Raw genomic sequence first — 21166 nt, 5'->3', positions numbered from 1 at the left:
ACACAGGATCACATCTTCCACCTTCTGGTGTAGGTACAAAGACTCCTGTTCCTCCTCCTCCTGCAACAAAACTTTTTCCTGCTTGAGAACAACTCCCCTAGCCACACAGTTTTATAGGCACTTCTTTATCTTCCTCTGGCCCATGCCTTCCTTTCCAACAACAGCTGCCAGCCCCCAGCAGTGGTCGTGGCTGGAGCCTCTTGCTCCCAGGAGCCAGAGGGAGGTGGTTTGGATGATACCCGGGCACTGTGGACAGAGGCAAAGCTGCTCCACCCTCCAGTGTCCCCCAGCCTCTCCCGGGGCCTGGCACTGGGGTCCCATTGCTTCCACTATATCCTCCTAGTGCCTGGGAAGAAGAGCTCACATTCTGCATCAAAATTCCTATTGATAAGATATTCCAATGGTTCCACTCCTGTCCCCACCTTTTCCTTCCTCTACTCTATAGCTCTCAAGTGGGACATGTCTAGGACAATAATAAAAATAATACTTGCCAAAGCCGGTTTGGCTCAGTGGATAGAGCGTCGGCCTGCGGACTGAAGGGTCCCAGGTTCGAGTCCGGTCAAGGGCATGTGCCTGGGTTGCGGGCACATCCCCAGTAGGAGATGTGCAGGAGGCAGCTGATCGATGTTTCTCTCTCATCGATGTTTCTAACTCTCTATCTCTCTCCCTTCCTCTCTGTAAAAAATCAATAAAATATATTTAAAAAAAAAAAAAAATAATACTTAACAATAGCTGAGCACTATAACAGGACAGCACTGCAATTAGTATTTATGCATTTCATTTTGTATAGTTCCCACAACTATGCTTTGAGGCAAACTGTTGCCCTTCTTATAGATGAGGAGGCAGGGAGGGACCCAACTATCAATTGCTGAGCTGGGACTTGATCCACATCCATCTGACTCTAGAGGGCCATTTCTCCTTCAAATCAATCTTCACCTTCTCAGCCAGCTTGGGCTCCCCCACCACCATCCCCACCTTCTAAACCTCCCTGACTTCTACTTAATCTCATACACTCCCCAGGAACCTTTGACTCATCCACTACTGTCCATGCTGCTCTTAACCTTCTTTGTCCTCACTCACAGCAGAGGATCTTCTGCCACATCAAACAACAGAGTTAGCCAAGGGCCTTTCCTTGCCTCTCCTGCAGCTCCAAGCAGGACACATTATCGCCCTACCTGTCTCAGAGTAGCATCTGCCTTGCTCCTTCCTACCTCCACTCAATCCTCCACCCAGCAAGCTAACCACCACCCCTCCCCCCCTTCCCATAAAGCCGCTTTCTCAAGGACCCATTTAGGGGCCTCCTTCAGGCCTATCAGCAGTTCTTCTGTTCTCCCATCCATGACCCTCTACCTGCCCAGCCACCTACTGGTGCTCTCCCTTCACCTTCCTTTTAAACCCTGAGGTTTCCCAGGATCCTATCCTGAGTTGTCTTTGTCCTCAAATAATGTCCCTGGACAATTACATCTGCTCCCAAGCCATAAGCTATTAATGTTGTGCTGTGTGTCTGTCCTTAACCTGTCGCAGCCCCAGGGCCTGATTTCCAGCTGCCAATCAGATATCTTGGCGTGTTATCTTGTAGGAATCTCTATCTCAAAGAGCCCAAAGCCAGAAGTATCTCTTATTTCTCAAGAGTAGTTTTTTCTCCTGGGTTCTCTGACTTGGATGACATTCTCACCAACTCCAATTGGAAGCTGGACACCATTGTTGTCTCTCCCAACGACTGGTCTCCAAGCTCTGTCCTAACTCAGCCATGTCTCAAATTTGTTCTCTCTTCCCCATCCCTTCCCCCACTCCTGGGATCAGGACCCATCTTGGCTTAGCTTGAGTGTTACCATCCCCTCCTCACTCTTGCTTTGCCCTGCATGCTTGTCCTACTCGAGTTCCCTTTCACACAGCAGCAAGTGACTGTAAGACAAACCTGGCCTAGACAGTCTTTTTCCCCCATGACTTCCCCCTACTGATTTGTCAAAATCCTTCACCATGTGACCAGCTGCTTCCTTACCCACTGGCCATTCAGTCCTTGCTCCTGCTATTCCTAAACACACACACCCTTTTACACATTGGCTATTGTTTGTGCTCTGCCATATTTGGCCACCTATCTATATTCTTCCCTTACTTCTTTCTCAATCATTTGTCAAGTTCTGTTGCTACAGAAAAGTTGTTTATTTCCCAGTGACCATAGAAGGGCAACTATTTCTGGTGGCTCTGCTAAATATATAGATCTTATTGTGCAAGGAAAAGCTGCTCACACAGGCAACATGGGGTTAAGGAGGCACCAGGTGGGAGTCACTAGATGATTTATTGAGGTGCTGTCAGCATGGAAAAAAGCAATCCTAACCCATCTCCCCACTTCCAGAGCAGCTAGCTCTCCTTCCAGCTTTGCAACGTGAGTGTCCCCAACACCTGCAGACCCTGACAGAGATAGAGAATGACTTCCAAAGCCTCTTTCAAAATAAGAAAGAGGGCATGTGGGAAGCAGTTGGCATATTTTTAAATGAACCAATTGAGTTGTTTGTGTTCACAGTACTCTGGCTTTGCAAGACTAATTTGATGCTAACAAGAATCCTAAAAAACTCAGAGGATATGGTTTCTGAAGGGGAAGGCTGGTGGCGGTGGGGGAGTAAAGAGAGAAGTATCTTACTTGAGTTTCGATTAAAGGGTGGCTTCAGGATGCTCCAGGCTGAAGTCTGTGAGCCTAGGATGGCCCTGACACGGAGGTTGTATGGCACGGTGGCAGTGATGTCATCGGTGACGTCACATTCAGGAACTGTGGTAGGTGAGCACCTGCTGCTGGGGATCCAGATGTGGCTCATGAACAGGCTCTCATACTCTCTAGCCAAAGAGAGGAAGGCACAGAGTCACAGCAGTTTCTTCCACCCAGGCTCAACAATGGTTGCCAGTAACTGCCTCATTCACCTGCTTTACATGGGTCAGCAAAATAATCATCTGCTCCAAACTCCAGTTCCTTCACCCTCCTCCCTGACCAACCAACCATTCTTCCTTACTCCTTTTATGACCAATCAAAGGAAAACTAGGCACAAATCCCAATGTGTCCAGGTCTCTCCATCTCCATGGGTCACCACCCCAATCTCAGCCACTGTCATCCCTTGCCTTGCTATGGTCTCCTGATTTTCCAGCTCCCACTCCTGCTATTCTTCAAACCATTCATCACTCAGCAAATCATGACATTTCTGTCCTTAATCGCTTCCAAAACACTTGGAATGGAATCCAAACTCTTTCCCATGGCTTCCAAGACTCTCTGGCCTCTCTCTCACTTCACCCCTACACATGCTCTTTCCTCCACACTGGCCTCCTTGCTGAGCTCTTTTAACCTTAGGACCTCTAACCAGCTGTTTGCTGTGTCCCAAATACTCTGTCTCTGCTGTTCACATTGGCTGACTCCTCCTATCCTTCAGAAATAGACTTAAATATCACTCCCCAGACAGGCCTTCCCTGACCACCCAATGAAAAGGAGCCACAGAGTTAACTGTCTTTCGCATCAGCCTTTTAGCTTCCTCCCAGCACTGATTGCTATCTGAAATTACCTGGAGCAGTGTTGTCCAGTAGAACTTTCTGTGATGATGAAAAGGCTCTATATTGGTGTCATTCAATATGGTAGCCACCACCACATGTGGCTATTAGGAATTTAAAATATGACTATTGTGTCTTGGAAACAGACATTGTCATTTAATTTAAATAGCTCTCTGTGTCTAGTGGCTACCACACTGGACAGTGCAGACCTAAATATTTATTTTCTTTACCTTTTTACTGGATGCCTCCTCCTTAACTGCAAGCTCCCTATATCCAGAAACCTGGTCAACTGTACCCTGACTAGTATTTATTGTTAATGAAATACCGTATATTGAGCACCTCTGTGTTCCTGTCACTCCTCAATGGCTCCAAGGGCCTGAATACCTGCAAAGGAGCAGAGCCTGCTTGGCCCCTGGGCAGCTGACCTTTAGGGTCACAATTTCTTTTGGCTCATAGACAGAAAAACTGAGGTCTCCCCCACCCCCAAAGGATCTGAGTCTCCAGGGACCTATCCAGCTGAAGTCAGAGTCAAACTCTTAAGATTTTCTACAGCCCCAGCTGGTTTGGCTCAGTGGATAGAGCGTCGGCCTGTGCACTGACAGGTCCCGGGTTCAGTTCCAGTCAGGGGTGCATGCCCGGGTTGCGGGCTCGATCCCCAGTGGGGGCGTGCGGGAGGCAGCCAATCAATGATTCTCTCTCATCATTGATGTTTCTGTCTCTCTCTCCCTCTCCCTTCCTCTCTGAAATCAATAAAAACATATTTAAAAAAAAAAGATTTTCTACAACATTAGACAGTTGACTTACCATTGAAAAGAAGCTCCACCAAAATGTGTTTATACACTGTTGGGTTCCCAGAAAGTTCATTATCAAATCCACAGAACAATTTCCCTTGTTTCTTCAACTCTCCCAATGCCCGTGCACACAGAGGCAGCAGGTCACTGGAGATCATCTATCTCTGGGCTCACAAAGCCTCCTTGGGCTCTTTGTGGATTGAAAAAGGGGGTGCCTCCAGCAATCAATTACTTTCCAAGGGAGAACAACTAAAAAAAAAAACAAAACACACAATTCAAAAAAACTCACCCCTGGTACTCAACAGAATAGTGGATTGTTTCTCCAGCCATGATCACTGGGCTCCATGTCAAGAGATGCTTCATGTTGGTTGACTGTATAGAGAGGTTCTGAGGGGCAGGCAGAAGGGCAACTCCATCTAGGACCAAGGCAGACAGACATGCTGACAGGTGGGCTCAGATTGGGGCCCAGCTTTAAATTAGTTTCTAATAAGACTTCATATGTCTATGAACCAGAAACACCTCTAATTTCATCATACTTGTGTAAATGCTAAATATTTTCCATCATCATTGCAATTCTACCTTTGGTGATAAAATGGCACTTTAATATTAATAGTCACAATGGCTAATATTATTGAGCATTTACTATATTCTGTCTAGACAATGTGCTAGATTATTACATGATTATCTTATTTAATCCTCATGACTGTACCGGGAGGTAAGGACTATTAGTTTCTCCACTGTACAAGTGGCAAAATTAAGGCACATTGTTTACAACTTTTATGCCAGATTGACCTAGATGAAGGCCTTGACTCTGTCATTTACCATGTGACTCTAAGCAAGGCGAATAAACCTGAGCCCTCCATTCCTACATGGCAAACCATGCAGGCTCCTGCCAGCTCCTCAGCACCTCCCTCACCTGCTACTGCCATCCAAGGGACATGCCTACACCTCCCCCAGCAAGGCTAAATGGGGCATCAGCTCCCAGCTGGAAAGTGCAGGCTGGTCTGCTGTGGAGGAGTCCAATCCAGATAGGCACCAAGCCAGTTCTGAGACTCCACCTCAGGCAGACTGCAGACTCTGAGCCAGCCTGGGACACAAGCATCTGCTCGCACAGGTGTGTGTGGTGTGCCCAAGTATGCATACAGTTTGTACACAGAACGAAACAGGGCTGTCACGCTGAACATGCACTCATAAGAACTTTGGGCAGCCCTGGGGCTCATCCTGTGTGAACCCAGGGTGCAGTGCGGCTTCTCTGCTGCGGTCCTTCTCTTCCCAGTTTCAAACGTTCTTCTTTTAATGCTAACACCTGCCTCCCCTTGCTGTTACAGTTGCAGTGATAACATCGAGAGCACAGTAGGGCCTAGGGCTCTTGCCCAGGACTTTTCATCTCGGTGTCTGTCTCCAGATTGGCACCTGTTGTTATCAAGCTCCATGACCACGAGGGGATGAGGGCTGCTAGGGAACCCTGCCTGGTTTCCCTGCTTCTTTTGTAATGTAGAGGCCTGGTGATGCACCTCCAACCCACCCTCAGCTTCCATGGCCTGCCCTGTGAGGAAACACCTGGGGTATCCACAAGGGAGGCTTCCTGTCCTCCCCACCCCTAACCTTGGAATCACCCAGGGGGTGAAAAGAAAAGGGCCAGCTGCAGTGAGGTGGCACGGGAGGGCGGGGCATAGTCCTTTCTGACATCCTTCCTCTGGTAAAGTAACAAAACATTTTTCTAGTCAGCTATGTGGGGAATGTAAGGCTATAGTTCATAATTTAATAGCTCTGAAATTGAAATCTCCGGGTCCAGATGGTTTCACTGGAAAATACTACCAAATATGTTTTTAAATTAACACTAATTTTACAAATCTCTTCCATGAAGTAAAAGAGGAAAGAACACTTTCCAATTTATTTGATGGGGCCAGTATTATCCTGGTACCAAAATCAGACAAAGATTGTAGTATATATTTTAAAAATAAAAAAAAAACTACAGACCAATATAGCTCATGCACTTAGATGCAAAAGTTGTCAACAAAATATTAGCAACCTAAATCCAAGAATTCATAAAAAAGATTATATACCGTGACCAAGTGAGATTTATTCCAGGTATGCAAGACTGGTTCAACATTTGAAAATCAATTAATATAATCCACCATATCAACAAGCTGAAGAAGAAAAATCATACAATCATATGAAGTGACACATGAAAAGCATTTACAAAATTCAACATCCATTCATGATACAAAGATAAATCTCTTCAAGTTAAGAACAGCAGGGAATTATCATCTTTGTGGTAAAATGAAAACTGCTGTTTCTTTCTGAGCCCTACAGCCAACATCTTCAATATCCTTATGCTGTTTGTATAGAGTATTCCAAATTTCATTGCTGTTTTGTCCACCCACACATGGGGTGTGAGATGGAAAAACTGTAATGCCCATGAACTACTGATTTCAGAAGACATTTAACAGGGTAATGTAGACAGTGTCATGGCATTGCTAGAACACTAAATAGAAAATGACTTACAAGGAACCATATTTCAGCACAGACTCCAAGTTGAAAGTGACTCTTTCCACCTACAAAAGGTTTTAAAATGCCCTTCAATTGTTAGAGAAGGCTGATTGTGGACTTGGGAACACAGAGGGAGAAAGAGAAAACTGTTATCCACACAGCATTCTCATTAACATGAAATGTCATCAATCAGCCAGGAGCAATATCTATTGAAGTCAAATCTCCGAAGAAACCAGTTAATGAAGACTACCGAATGTAAATGTCAAATGCAAAAATAAAAAAATATACTCAAGGGGAAAGAGAAACTTTGAAGTGCAGACAGGAAAAACACATTGGCCACAGTGAGGAGTGTGCAAAATCTAGATTTCCTCAGCCACACTGGATGAGGGTTCTCACCAGAGCGAGAGAGCAATACTAAAACCCCCTGTATAATCTTTTTGTTCCTTGTGAATGTTCGTGCTTTTATTACTATAGAGAATTGTATTATTCTCATTCTAGTAGGTATCTCAAGAAGGTCCACTGGATGGAAGCTCTATTTCCAATAGAGACTTGAACTGGGTGACTGTGACCTGACTATTAAGATTCTGGTGCTCAGAAACTTAGGTCTGCCCACGCAAAACCAGCTAAGCAACATCTTTCCCATAGTGCTGCATTCACAACACTGATATCTCTCTCTCTCTCTCTCTCTCCCCCCCTCTCTCTCATTTTCTGTTGCTGTTGTAACAAATTACTACAAATTTAACATCTTAAAAACAACACATTATCTTACATTTCTATAGGTGAGAAGTCTGACACTGGTCTCACTGGGCTAAAATCAAGGCACTGATAGGACTGTGTTCCTTCTGGATGCTCTAGGAAAGAATCTGTCTCCTGTTTCCTTGCCATCCTCAGTTTCTAGTGGCCACCTGCATTCCTTGCTCATGGCCCTTTCCTCATCTTCAAAGACAACAATGGCTGGTTGATTCTATTTCATACTTCAAATTTCTCCTGCCTCTTCTTCTGTCCTCCCATCTCTCTCTGTCACTGCAGCTAGGAAAGGTTCTCAGCCATCATCTTTTAAAACATATTTTTATTGATTTCAGAGAGGAAGGAGAGAGGGATAGAAACATGGATGATGAGAGAGAATCACTGATTGGCTGCCTCTTGCATGCCCCTGATTAGCGATCAAGCCCACAACTGGGGCATGTGCCCTGACCAGAATCGAAACGTGATCTCCTGGCTCATAGGTCAATGCTCAACTACTAAGCCACGCTGATCAGGCAGTTCTCAGCTTTTAAGGGTTCATGGGATTAGTGTGGGCCCACCTTGATAATCCATGATAATCTCCAAATCTCAAGGTCCCATAACATTAATCACAACCTTTTATTTTCCAAGGGATTAGCATGTGCACATCTTTAGGGGACCATTATTCTGCCCACTGCATGGGCCTTGCACTGGCTTTATGAACTGACACTATGCCCTAAAATTTCTCCCTCAAATATATTGAATTATTTCAAGAGAATTACCTTATATATCACCAGAAAAAGCAAAGAGCAAGACTGACCTAGAACTTGGCTGCTAAACCGGCTGCTGGCATCACATCCCAGCTTCAAAAAGTGCACAAACAAATTCATGCCCCAGAAAAGTAGTAGATTACTTCATGATTTTAAAGTATAGTCTTCGGGGGGAAAAATAAGGACACATATGCAATACCCTTTGTAATACTTTTAGCAATAAAAAAAAATTTTTTTTAAAGAGAGAATTTTCAGTCTGTGCAGCAGATGGTTGCAGGTTCAATTCCCAGTCAAGGACACATACCTGGGTCGCAGTTTTGATCCCCGGGCCTGGTTGGGTGCATGCAGGGGCAATCAATGTGTCTCTGTCACATCACGTTTCTCTCTCTCTCACCCACCTACTCTCTCCCTCCCTTCCACTCTCTCTAACAACAACAACAAAAAACCACCACCAACAACAACAACAAAAATCTTCGGGTGAGGATTAACTAAACATTAAAATAAACAAATAAATAAATAAAGTATAGTCTTAAGATCAGCAGCATCACATTCCCCAGGAGTTTATTAGAAAGGCAGGCTCTGAGGCTGCATCCTACATCCAATTGAACCAGAATCTGCATTTTAACAAGAGTCCCCAGGGAATTCATATGCATGTTAAACCTGGCCTTTCCCTTTCTCCTTTGGCCTCCTCATCTTCTCCTTTGGGCTTGTGAAGGAATGTTTCCCTGGCAACTGGTTTGTCCCACCAGCTAATCAACCAATCTACTAACTAACCAATCAGCCAACACACTTAACCTATGCTACAGACTGTGGGGACACAGGACAGATGCCCAGGCCCTGCCCTCAGATCAATGCAGAAAACAGAACACACCAAAGCAGAGTAAAAGAGGTCAGGTCAAAGGAGAGAGAAGTTTAGGAGGAGTCTGTAGGTACAGGGAGCCATGTGAAATGATGCTAGGAGGATGGGATCAGGATGGGGAAAGGAAATAGAGATGGTAATTTTACTGGTGAAAATTACACCAGTAAAGGCCAGGAGGAGGAAATGAGGGTGTAATATGCCAACTGTGGTCCATATTTGTTTTCAAGGAGACGTGAGCAATAGGATCAGGGCCTGAATATGCTGGATCATAAGACAAACAGCAGATGTGAACACTATGTGCTGAGCAACTGGGAACTTTGAAGGTTTTTGGGACACCATAAACTTGATGTCTAAACCAGTTCTAAACATTTGCAAATCACCTTAGCACTGATTTGTTGCCTGGTTTAAACTAAATAGAATAATTACTTCTCAGTGTTAAAATAATAAAAATAAAAATGACAGAAAGTACGAAAGGCTCCCCCTAATACTACAAAGTGCCCAGTACCTTGGAGTATTAAAATTAGAAATTTTTCTTAAATGCAACTTGACATGATGAAACATCAAAGACTACAGAGCTGTGATTTTGGAACAATAAAGCATGTAGGTACAAGTATCCAGGAGTGGAGCAGAGAAAATTATGTAATCTTACTGGCAGTGAAAGTGCCTCAAACCAATTTTTTTTTTTTTTAATGCTATGGAGTACCTACCTGACTGCTACCTTTTCTGCAGTGATCAGGAGAGATAACCAATTTTTACAAGTTTTGTACTCAATATTAATAAAATTTGTGTCTTTTCATTCATGTGTATTTTGTTAGAATCTATAATTTTTTGTCCCTACAGTTAACAACTCTGAGGCACACACAAAGACTGAGATAACTATGCTGCACCTTTTAAAATCTGATAATGAGATAAATAACAAAATGCATGGAGCTCTGCTAACCTTTAGACTATTTGTTCTGATGCTTTATCTTTCTAGATTGTTCTGTGGACATTAGGAGAGAGATTTCCAAACAGAACGCAGGCTTCTTCTTTTCTTTAGGATGTGGGGATGGAGGTTAGGAGGTGACCAACCTTTCTGAAAACAGACTTAAGATGTTATATGCATATAATGCAACCCAAACCCTGGGGAAGAATCTTTCACCTTCTTAACCTACATTCAATTCCCAGTCTATTGGCTGTATTCTAATTCATACTTACCTAAGAGCAAACATGGAATCAAGGTGTAGAAAAGCCACATGATAAGACTTGTCGAGATTTCTTCTAGAATCTTCGTGAGGGTCCGTGTTTGGCAGATTCAGTTTCACCTGGAACATTGTTTCCTTTCACAATGCGACATCCTGTCCATCCCAGCCATCCTTGCTTCAGAAAACAGATGTTGGAGCTGAGGTCTCAGTTGTTGTGCAGCCTGAATTGTTCCGGAAAGAAGAGCCGGCCCAGACAGCTCAGGCGGGGCGGGCCGTATAGCACCCTCCTTTCTGTCCAAACCCAGATATTGATTGCATCAGGGGGAGTGGCCTGAAGAGTTCCAGAGAAAAAGTAACTCTGGGAGCTTGAGAATCTGCCTGGGGAAGATACCTGGACAACGGGCTTTGTCCTGGGGGACCCTGGATGTCCCTAGAAACCCCATTGGAGTGAGCTGGCAGGATTATCTTACCCTCTCAGCAATTAGTTGTCCTCTCCCACGTCTTCATCTTGAGTTCATTCAAGCTGGGTATTGATTCGTTCTTTTTGCTAATACATATCCACTTCAGAAAAAGTAGAGACGTTTTGAAAAATGTTTTAATACCTTTTCAAAAGTCAGAGGTGAAGAAGAATATAGTTTCATATTCACTTGCATTTTTCAAAAGAAAACCTTGAAGGAGATACAAAAACTAACTAGATTGATTACTTTGGGGCAGAGGAAGTGGGGACTGGGAAGATGGGGAAAATGGAAATGAGACTCTTTGCAGTATCTTTTTTTGTTTGTTTTGGGCTTTAAAATTTTTTATTGTGGTAAAATACACATAACATAAAATTTACCATCTGAACCATTTTTAAGCATACAGGTCAATGGTATTAAATATATTCACATTGTTGTGCAAACATCAGCACCATTCACCCTCATAGCTCTCTTTAGCTTGTAAAACTGAAACTGTATGGCCATTAAACAATAACTCCCCATTCTCTCCTTCCCTCTGCCCCTGGCAACCACTGTTCTTTTTGTTGCTGTGAACTTGACTACTCTAAGTACCTCATATAAGTGGAATTATACAGCATTTGTCTTCTGTGACCCACTTATTTCACTTAGTATAATGTCCTAAAGCAGTGGTTCTCAACTTTCCTAATGCCACGACCCTTTAATACAGTTCCTCATGTTGTGGTGACCCCCAACCATAAAATTATTTTCGTTGCTACTTCGTAACTGTAATTTTGCTACTGTTATGCATCGTAATGTAAATATCTGATATGCAGGATGTATTTTCATTGTTACAAATTGAACATAATTAAAGCATAGTGATTAATCACAAAAACAATATGTAATTATATATGTGTTTTCCGATGGTCTTAGGCGACCCCTGTGAAAGGGTCATTCGACCCCCAAAGGGGTCGCGACCCACAGGTTGAGAACCGCTGTACTAACGGTTTACAGGTTATCCATGTTGTAGCACATTGCAGACTTTCCTTCCTTTTTGAGGCTAATATTCCATTGATGTATATACCACATTTTGCTCATCTACACATCCATTAATGAACAGTCGGGTTGTTTCCATGTTTTAACTATTGTGACCAAGGCTGCTATGAACATGCATGTTCAAATATCTCTTCGGGACCCTGCTTTTAATAGTTTTGGGTGCTACATATTTTTATACTATTTGATTACTGAACCATGTGAATGTATTATTGAAAAATGAAAAACAATTTTAAATATTGGAAGAAAACTTATTACAGGATTTGGCTCTCTAAAATGCCAGCTTTTAAAGGACTCTAAACACTTTATATGTGCCAATTAATTAGTGAAAAGAACATGAGCTTTAGAGTACAACAGATTGTGGTTCCAGTTTAAGAACTTATTTGCAATGTCCCTTTGAGAAATGAATAATTTATTCATTCAACAAACATTTACTAAGGGCCTACTATGCGCTAGATCCTGAGAATTCAATAGTCCCTGCCCTCAACTAAGAACTTCCCAAGTGAAGATGAACATGGGAATAATCATAAATTGGTATTGAAAAAAGTGACAGAAATATTTACAAGGGAATAAGGAAGCATTAAGGAGAAACATCTAACCCAGCATGGAAGATCAGAGAAGGCTCCCTGGAGGAGGTGACTTGGAGGCTATTAAATGCTGAAAACAATTAGCCAGGCCTGGTGTGTTTAGGAAACAAGAAGTTTGGTGCAACTGGAGGTTGGAGTGGCAAGACATGGGGTCCAAAGGCAGAATAAAACAGGATTCCAGAGAGCTTTGGATGCCTTGTTGAGCTTAGAGTTTATCCTTGGAGAGCAATGAAGCTTGGAGAGCAATGAAGGCTAAAGAAGGGGTTAAAAGCTTATGTCTTTTGAGCTTTAAAAAGTTTATGACTAGGAAAGATAAAACAGTAGAAGGGGTCAGACTGGAGGGAGCTATGTCAGTCAACTAGGTGAGAGATGTTATTGGCTTCCACTAGATTTCCCCATGTTGGTAGAGAGCAGTAAGCTAATCCAAAAAATGGAGGTAGAATTGACAGCTCCTAAATATTGAATGGATTGGAAGGGTGGAGGAGGAGGCAAACAAGACTTTCAGGTTCTAGGTTTGTGTAACTGGGTGGATGGCAGCACCTCAACCAAAGTAATGAAAAGGAGGAGGAGGATGGGGTGGGGCCAGGACAGGCAATGTTGGGGAGGGTACAGAAAAAGGTTGCATGTGTTCAACTTGATACACTTGAATTTGAGATACAGGCAGGGGGGCTCCAGTATGTAAAGAATCTTTGCATTGCCGAAACCGGTTTGGCTCAGTGGATAGAGCGTCGGCTTGCTGACTGAAAGGTCCCAGGTTCGATTCCGGTCAGGGGCATGTACCTGGGTTGCGGGCACATCCCCAGTAGGAGATGTGCAGGAGGCAGCTGATCAATGTTTCTCTCTCATCGATGTTTCTAACTCTCTATCTCTCTCCCTTCCTCTCTGTAAAAAATCAATAAAATATATTTAAAAAAAAAAAGAATCTTTGCATCAAGTTTATGGGTGTCTGGCACCATCTCCTCTACCTTTAGCATTTCAGTGGTAACTGAGATCAGGAAGTGGATGAAACATTCAAGGAGAGTATGTAGATTAAGGAAGCATGTGGATGTGCTTCTGGAGAATACCCACATTTAAGGACCAGCATTAAGAAAAAAGAAATATAAACATATCGGGGGGCGGGGGGTGTAAAAATAGGTCAGAGAGGCAGACAGTCCTGGAACAAACTGGCCCTGGACATGATGAAAGATGGAGTGGTCATCAAGCAGGAGTGCAGAACAGTGAGTCATTGAGTTAATCATTGAAAAATGTCCCCTGGATGATCATTTGTAATCTCAGTAAGAGGCGTTTCAAGAGGAGAACTTGAATCAGAAGCTAAACAGTTGTAGGGTGGGGAATGGACGGGATAAACAGTACACTTTCAATGTGAAAGGGAAGGAAGCAACTCCAGGAGCCTCATTTTTTCATCTATAAAACAGATATGACGATGTCTTGCATATTAGTTAAGGGAATTAGAGAATACAAAGCACATTAACACAATGCCAGGAACACAGTAGATCTTCACAAATGCTGTTTTAACCATGTTTTATGTTAATAACATTAGCAATAAGTACATTAGGGGTAATTTGCTCTGACTGGTTGACTCTTTGCGTAAGGCTGCTCATCTTTCTGTTTGGCCCCTGGAGAAACAAAGAAACCCTTCCAGTAGGAGACACCTATTGGAGCGTAGTAGTTAAAATCATGGGCTCTGGAGCCACATTGTCTGGGTTGGCACCCAGGCTCTGCCACACTTACTAGTTGTGTTTTTTTCAGGCAAGTCATTTACAGTCTGCTTTTGTGTTCTCTTCTATAAATTGGAGACAGTTATAATAGTACTTAATTCACAGGGCTGTTGTGAGAACTACCAGTAAATGATTGGTACACTTAGAACAGGATCTGGCAAAGTAAGTGTACAGTAAATGTTAGCTGTATGTCTCTTTATTACACCATAGTCAAGAATGTTTGTTGCATGCTCTTTCTGATTCCAGCACTGTGAGTCAGTGGCCACATCTGTGCCATGACCTCTGGTCACAGCTGCTTGTATCGTTTCTCACTGCTCCCCTGGTGTCTGATCCTGGCTCCCCTTGCCTTTGTGTCTGGATACACCCCAACTTGAAGTGCTTCATACATGCTGGCCTCAACATCTGTCCCCCATCTTACTTTTGTTCTCCTAGTCCTGGCTTCCTGAGTACTCTCTCCTAAGTGCACTTCTGCCTAGTTTCCACATGTGAACAATAAAAGCCAGTTTGTACTGGGTATCTATTATGTGCCAGGAATCGTCCTAAAGGCTTTCCATGATTATATACATTTCCGTATTTTATACAACAGACTTGCAAGGTAAGATTTAATTCCCAACTTTTCAGGGACACAGGGCTCAGAGAAATTTACTGTATATAAGAGCTAATCAGGGATGGAGATAAGAATTCCAGATAAGGTCTGCCTAATTCCAAGTTCTTTTCACTCACCTTACTGCCTCCCAATTAGCACCAAAGGAGGACTCACAGTGTGTCTCAGGGCACAGAGGAGAGAGTGATTCGAGAGATTAGCAAAGGCTTTAGAGAACAGACAGACCTTGATATGGAGTTGCAAGGATGTACCTGTTTAGATTTGGGTAGGAGAGATGCACTCACAGTTCAGCATTCTAACTGGGAGAATAACATGAGCAAGGCCCAAGGATGGAAAAGTTGAAGGGAATACCGACTGAGGAAGAAAAGGAAAAGGAAAGGAAAGAGAATGGGAGAACAAGAATGGGGGAAGGAGTGTTGTTCACCAAAACCTTGAGGTCTTAAAGATAATTGACTCTACCTGGGCATGGGTCCCTGTCAAGATGCCCCTTTGGTACCCCACTCCTGGTGCAAAAAAAAAAAAGATGCCCCTGCCCAGCTCTGCCATACTCTCTAGGCAGTACTGCCTGGCAATTTTTCACAAGCCACTGCAAGGGAAGTCTGTCCTGGGTTCTGCACCCCTCGAGGGGCACTGAGGGGTAATGCTATCTGCCTGTCCCTTTTGAATGACAGTCCCTCTCAGGACTGGTTCATGACAAGGCACTCAGGCCAACCAGTTCTATACGGACCATGTCATTGGGTGAGGACTTCTGGAGGGCTGTGCCTCACCTGCTAGCCTGTGCTCTTGCCAGGAATCCCTGAGTCTGACCTCACATTTCTCTTGTCTCTGAGGTACTTCTCTTTCTATACCTCCTCATCAGCTGATTGAGATCTACAGTTGTCTATGCAACATGCTAGAACCAAGCTATCCTCTAACCTGTTGCTTGCACTTCTGTTAATTTTCACTGCCATCCAGAGTTGAAAGATCATCTATTCTGAAGATGAACTCCTTAAAAAAATAATTATTTCCTATTATAAGCAGGTACAGTCTAGAAATAGGAATTTTTTTCCTTATTACACTATTAGCCACTTAAATATTTTATATTTAATTATGGAAGGAAATGCAGGTGATATAAGTTTATGGAATGATAAAGAGGCAGTGGGGAGAGGGAGGTTGCTGCAAGAAAGAGCCCTGTGAGGCCTGTAGGGCTGGGACTAGAATGAAGCAAGAGAAACACTAGGGTGCCAATTTGAGGCACTCACTTGAGAGTTGTGCAAGAGCAGGATAGGTCCTGGTGTCCTGGGAGACTACATATGTGGCCAATCAGTCCATTCCAACAACCCTTCCTCTCCCTACTTAGCACAGAATAGTTCTGGGCCCTTCACCAAGATTCCCAAATATGTCCTGTGTTTTAGAACATCTCACATTTAGTTATAACCCACTGTCTCAATTATATATTTTTTGTTACACAGGGTATTTAAGCAGTGGAATTTTCTGTGTCTTAGATTTTTCTAACTCCTGCTCCCACTGAGTCTGCTCAGATATAATTTCCACACACTGTTAAGCTTTCGTTTTCAGCCCTTTAACACCTCCTCGAAACATACTTTAGTTTTTCAACTTCCTCCCTATTGTCTGGCCACCAGTGCAGAGCATCAGGAATTTAACCTCAATTCTTTCCTTACGGTGTGATCAAATAAAGCCCATAAGTCTGTCAAACTGTCCTTCCTGCAGTCATAACTGATTTTTTCTGTGACATTCCCCAACACCTTTGTTGTTGTTGTCGTTAATCCTCACCTGAGGATATTTTTCTGTTGATTTTTAGGGAGAATGGAAGGGAGAAGGAAAGATAAACATCAATGTGAGAGAAACACATCGATTGGTTACCTCCTGCATGAGCCCTGACCAGGGCCTGGGCCAGGGAGGAGCTTGCAACCAAGGTATATGCCAGTGATGGCGAACTTATGGCACGCATGTCAGAGGTGACACGCGTGTCAGAGGTGACACACGTGTCAGAGGTGACATGCGAACTCATTTTTTTGGTTGACTTTTTTTGTTAAATGGCATTTAAGTATATAAAATAAATATCAAAAATATAAGTCTTTGTTTTACTATGGTTGCAAATATCAAAAAATTTCTATATGTGACACGGCACCAGAGTTAAGTAGGGTTTTTCAAAATGCTGACACTCTGAGCTCAAAAGGTTCGCCATCACTGGTATGCCCTTGACTGGAATCGAACCTGGGACCTTTTGGTCCACAGGCCTATGCTCTATCTGCTGAGCCAAACCAGCTAGGGCCTCAACATCTCTTCTTAAGATGGAGAATCAGGCTTTATTCGGAATTGCTCTCTCTCTGTAGTTAAAAGTTCCACATTTAAATTAAACAAATACTATTTTACTCAATTTTAAAATTTGAAATTCAGAAATAATGCTCTGTAATAGTGAAGATCTTAACATAATTTTCAAATGATTTTGGTTGGTGAATTTTCACTCAACCAGTTTAATCCTAGTCACACAATATGCTCAAAGGTCAATTTTATAGGAGGCCTCCTTTGATCATTTTACATAATTAACACCCCGATTCTCACTCTCCAACCCCCTCAACCTGCTCTTTTTTTCTTCAGAGCACTTCTCCATTAGGCATTATATCACCAGAAATGTAAGTTTTATGACAGCTTTTGGACAGCTTTGTCCATTTTCATTATCATATTGCTAGGTTAGAAGAGTCTAGCACCTGAACATCAAATATTTGAAGTGAGTTGGTTGGATGCTGGACAAATATCTTTAAAAACTGTTTAACTATAGACACATAATAATATACACAGATATAACAGTTCAAAACATATTTTTTCATCTTGACACCAAGTGATTAGCATATGCCCTGATGAAATCAATATTTGTTTTCTGTAACATAGCCCTTTATCTATACTCTAGAAAACATATCAAGACAAGTTGGCATTACTTGTTCCTAGAAAAAACACGTGTATTCAAGAATTACTAATTTCTTCCATAAGGGCTCAGAAAGTATCAATTTAATAACCATTCCTGTGTTCAGCATAAACTAGGCAACACTTCAGTCTCATCCTGGAATTCACCTCTCTCTGTAATTTCCCAAAGGCTATCTGCAAATTTTCTACATAGTCTAAGATATAAATTATTTGAGCCCAGAGATTTATTTAAAGCAACTAAGTATCTTACAACCATAGATGTCTATTTTCAGTTGTCTATTTTTATGTTTGTCTTCCTGTTTGAAAGTCATTATCATTCTATGAGGTACAGGAAAACATAGAGAAAAACTGAGTATTGCCTTTTTGTCTTCTGTAGTTATAAATACAATTTGCAACATCATTCCAAAACACTGAGACCAGCTTTCCTTTGAGCTTTAAAAACAGCTTAAAAAGTAACTTGAGTTGAAACATTTAAAAATTAGGCAGCCCAGTAAGTCAATTAAATGTTTGTGTTAAGCTATTGTAGGCATCGGGCCAATTCTGAAATATTTGATATAAGTGCTCCAGCTGGCAAACATAGTCTCAAAAAGATACATCTACCTCTGTGAACATGGCCAATGATAACTGAAAAACTCCTCCTGTTCTTCAAAACCTTACCAAACCCAGTTTAGGTCCTACTCATTAAACAAGTCTTAGCAAATTGTATATACTTTCATATCAAAAGAATAACTTGTTAGTAAACTAGAAAAGTATATTTTGGTCCCTCTGTCACTTGGTTTAGGTCATGCAACAGCAAGAAATTTGGGCGTGTAGTATGCATAGTATAATAGCCTACAAGTGTTTAGAAGATGACAGAGTTGAGTCATAAAAACTTGCTAAACTAATAGAACCAACTTCTCAGAAGAGAAAAGCTTCCTATCTTGCCTTGCAATAGAATCAAACAGACAAATAATGCTTTCCCCCAGGAGCAGTAATGTGGCATTTTTTTTTTAAAAAGAATTCACTGTATACTGTTCAGAACATAAAATTAGGATGTCATCTATCTAATATATCAAATGTCCTTTAAGGAAGAAGTGACTACAGTTGTAAAGCCATTTGGAAACAGTTAAAATATCTACATGATTACAAAGAATCCCCATATCTTCTAGCAAATATTAATGTGGAGAAGTTGAAGCATGCTGTAATACTGCATTCTTAATTTATTAATTTAGACACTGCATTTAAAGTGTTCCTGATGATAGTTTCCAGAATCCACACCAAAAATTCTCCATGTTACAGGTAAAAAAAGGAAGCAATAGTAACTGCATTTGAAGACCTGAAGTAGGAAGAGAAGGGTTGGAAAGACTTTTTTTTTTCCCTTAAAATTAAGGGGACCATCCTTACTATGTTCTACATCAGTGATGGCGAACCTTTTGAGCTCGGCATGTCAGCATTTTGAAAAACCCTAACTTAACTCTGGTGCCATGTCACATATAGAAATTTTTTGATGTTTGCAACCATAGTAAAACAAAGACTTATATTTTTGATATTTATTTTATATATTTAAATGCTATTTAACAAAGAAAAATCAACCAAAAAAAAAATGAGTTCGCGTGTCACCTCTGACATGCGTGTCATAGGTTCGCCATCACTGTTCTACGTGATAGTTGCCTTGTGGGAATTCCTCTCTAGTATTGTCAACTACTCATTCTTCAAAGGAAACCAGAACTCTTGAATTTTATGTGAAATACCTCAATTTTCAAATGTAAACACTTTTTAAAGGATTGTGTGGGTGTAACTAGATGGTTGTATCCTGAACAGGGCACCCTAGTCAAGATGGAGTGGGGAAAACGTCTAGATTATAGGAGAAACCAAGATGGCGGCATAGGTAAACACCTGAAATTGCTGCCTCCCACAACCACTTCAAAACTACAACTAAAAGACAAAACGGACATCACCCAGAACCACTGGAAGGCTGGCTGAATGGAAATTCTACAACTAAAAGGAAAGAGAAAAGCACACTGAGACTCAGAGGAGGTGCGGAAGTTAAGTGCAGAGGTATGAAGGTGCATGCGGAAAGGGCTGGCAACTGAGGACACGGTTGTCTTTTTCAATCGGGAGGGAGACACAAGCTCCCGAATGAACTGAACTCCAGTTCTGGGTGAGTCTCTGGAGACCCAGACTCATATGGGGAGAAACTGGACTATCTGGCTTCAGGTGGAATTCAAGGGCGGCTTTCTCTCAGAGGTGCTTGCAGCCATTACCAGGACACTGAGACCCGGGGCCTCTTAGGGCAGGGCTGAGGATCAGCCATAGCTGTTTGCCCTGCCCTGTTGATTCCCTGAGACCCTTCCCCACCCAAGCTGTGTGGAGAGGCTTTTGCATATGAATAGCCTGGCCCTTTGCAATCTAAAATTACCTAACAAACTGCAGCTGGGTCAAAGAGACCCAGAACATCCAAAAGAAGGCCCAAGGCCCAAGGCCCCAGGCCCCAAAGCAGCTTGCATTGCTTCATAGCTGGGCCTCATCTGGGCACCTCCAAACCCCAAACAAAGAAGAGGAATCTGCAGATCTCTCCATAGCTCCTGCTGGGTAGCCTCAGGCAGAGGCTTAATTAGCACCTCCTTAGAAATCCAAGATCCAGTGTACCCAGGGGTCAGAATGGGACCATCCAATTACAACTCCTCAGATCCATAAGAGACACACTCAGGGGGCAGACTCAGTGAGCACCAAAGCCCCACTGAAGCAAGTCTTGCCTCATAAGGGTGTCTCCAGCACAGAAGTTCTCCCACTGTAGACACAGCTGATTCTCACAGCCAATTGGCCTGGAAGTCAATTCCTCCCAGTGATACCTACAACAATCAAGGCTTAACTATAAGATTGTGCACAAAGCCGACAAAGGGGTGCACCAAGAGTGTCCACCTCAGGTAATTGGGGAGGCTGAGCCACTGGGCCCTAGGCCACCTAGCACAGAAAGCCACTCTATCAACATAGGGAAGCGGAGACAAAGAAACAGGTCACAAATGACAGAAATGGAGGAAGGCAAACTACTGGATATAGAGTTCAAAACCACAGTTATAAGGTTTTTCAAGAATTTTCTAGAAACTGCCGATAAATTTAGTGAGACCCTCAAGAAATCTAGTGAGACCCTCGAGGTTATGAAAAAGGACCAACTAGAAATTAAGCATACACTGACTGAAATAAAGAAAATTATACAGAGATCCAACAGCAGACTAGAGGATCGCAAGAATCAAGTCAAAGATTTGAAATACGAAGAAGCAAAAAACACCCAACCGGAAAAACAAAAAGAAAAAAGAATCCAAAAATATGAAGATAGTGTAAGGGGCCGCCAGAAGAAAAGAGAAAGCAAGATATTGAAAACCTATTTGAAGAAATAATGACAGCAAACTTCCCCTACTTGGTGAAAGAAATAGACTTACAAATCCAGGAAGCGTAGAGAACCCCAAACAAAAGGAATCCAAAGAGGACCACACCAAGACACATCATAATTAAAATGC

General features: G+C 42.5%; 1 protein-coding gene across 3 annotated transcripts in view; it reads right to left on the bottom strand.

Annotated features, from left to right (window-relative positions):
• Positions 1-20064, bottom strand: part of IL20RB (interleukin 20 receptor subunit beta) — a 33235-nt gene extending 13171 nt beyond the window's left edge. The window contains exons 1-5 of one of the 3 annotated variants that reach the window (XM_070433476.1): positions 15660-20064; positions 10822-10912; positions 10365-10572; positions 4612-4738; positions 2642-2832 (exon numbers count right to left, since the gene is read on the bottom strand). In XM_070433476.1, the coding sequence (XP_070289577.1) occupies positions 2642-2832; positions 4612-4738; positions 10365-10404 (358 nt within the window). In that variant the 5' untranslated portion in view covers positions 10405-10572; positions 10822-10912; positions 15660-20064. Of the gene's footprint in view, positions 1-2641; positions 2833-4611; positions 4739-10107; positions 10180-10364; positions 10573-10821; positions 10972-15659 lie in introns of those variants that run through there. The other 2 variants (XM_070433477.1, XM_070433478.1) reach the window with 2 other exon arrangements.
• Positions 20065-21166: the final 1102 nt, after the last annotated feature.

The sequence above is a fragment of the Myotis yumanensis genome, unplaced genomic scaffold (genome assembly GCF_028538775.1).
Source record: "Myotis yumanensis isolate MYYU_CA2020_CCGP unplaced genomic scaffold, mMyoYum1.0.hap1 SCAF_14, whole genome shotgun sequence".
NCBI classification, from domain to species: Eukaryota; Metazoa; Chordata; class Mammalia; order Chiroptera; family Vespertilionidae; genus Myotis; species Myotis yumanensis.
This window is presented reverse-complemented; position numbering and strand designations above follow the sequence as displayed.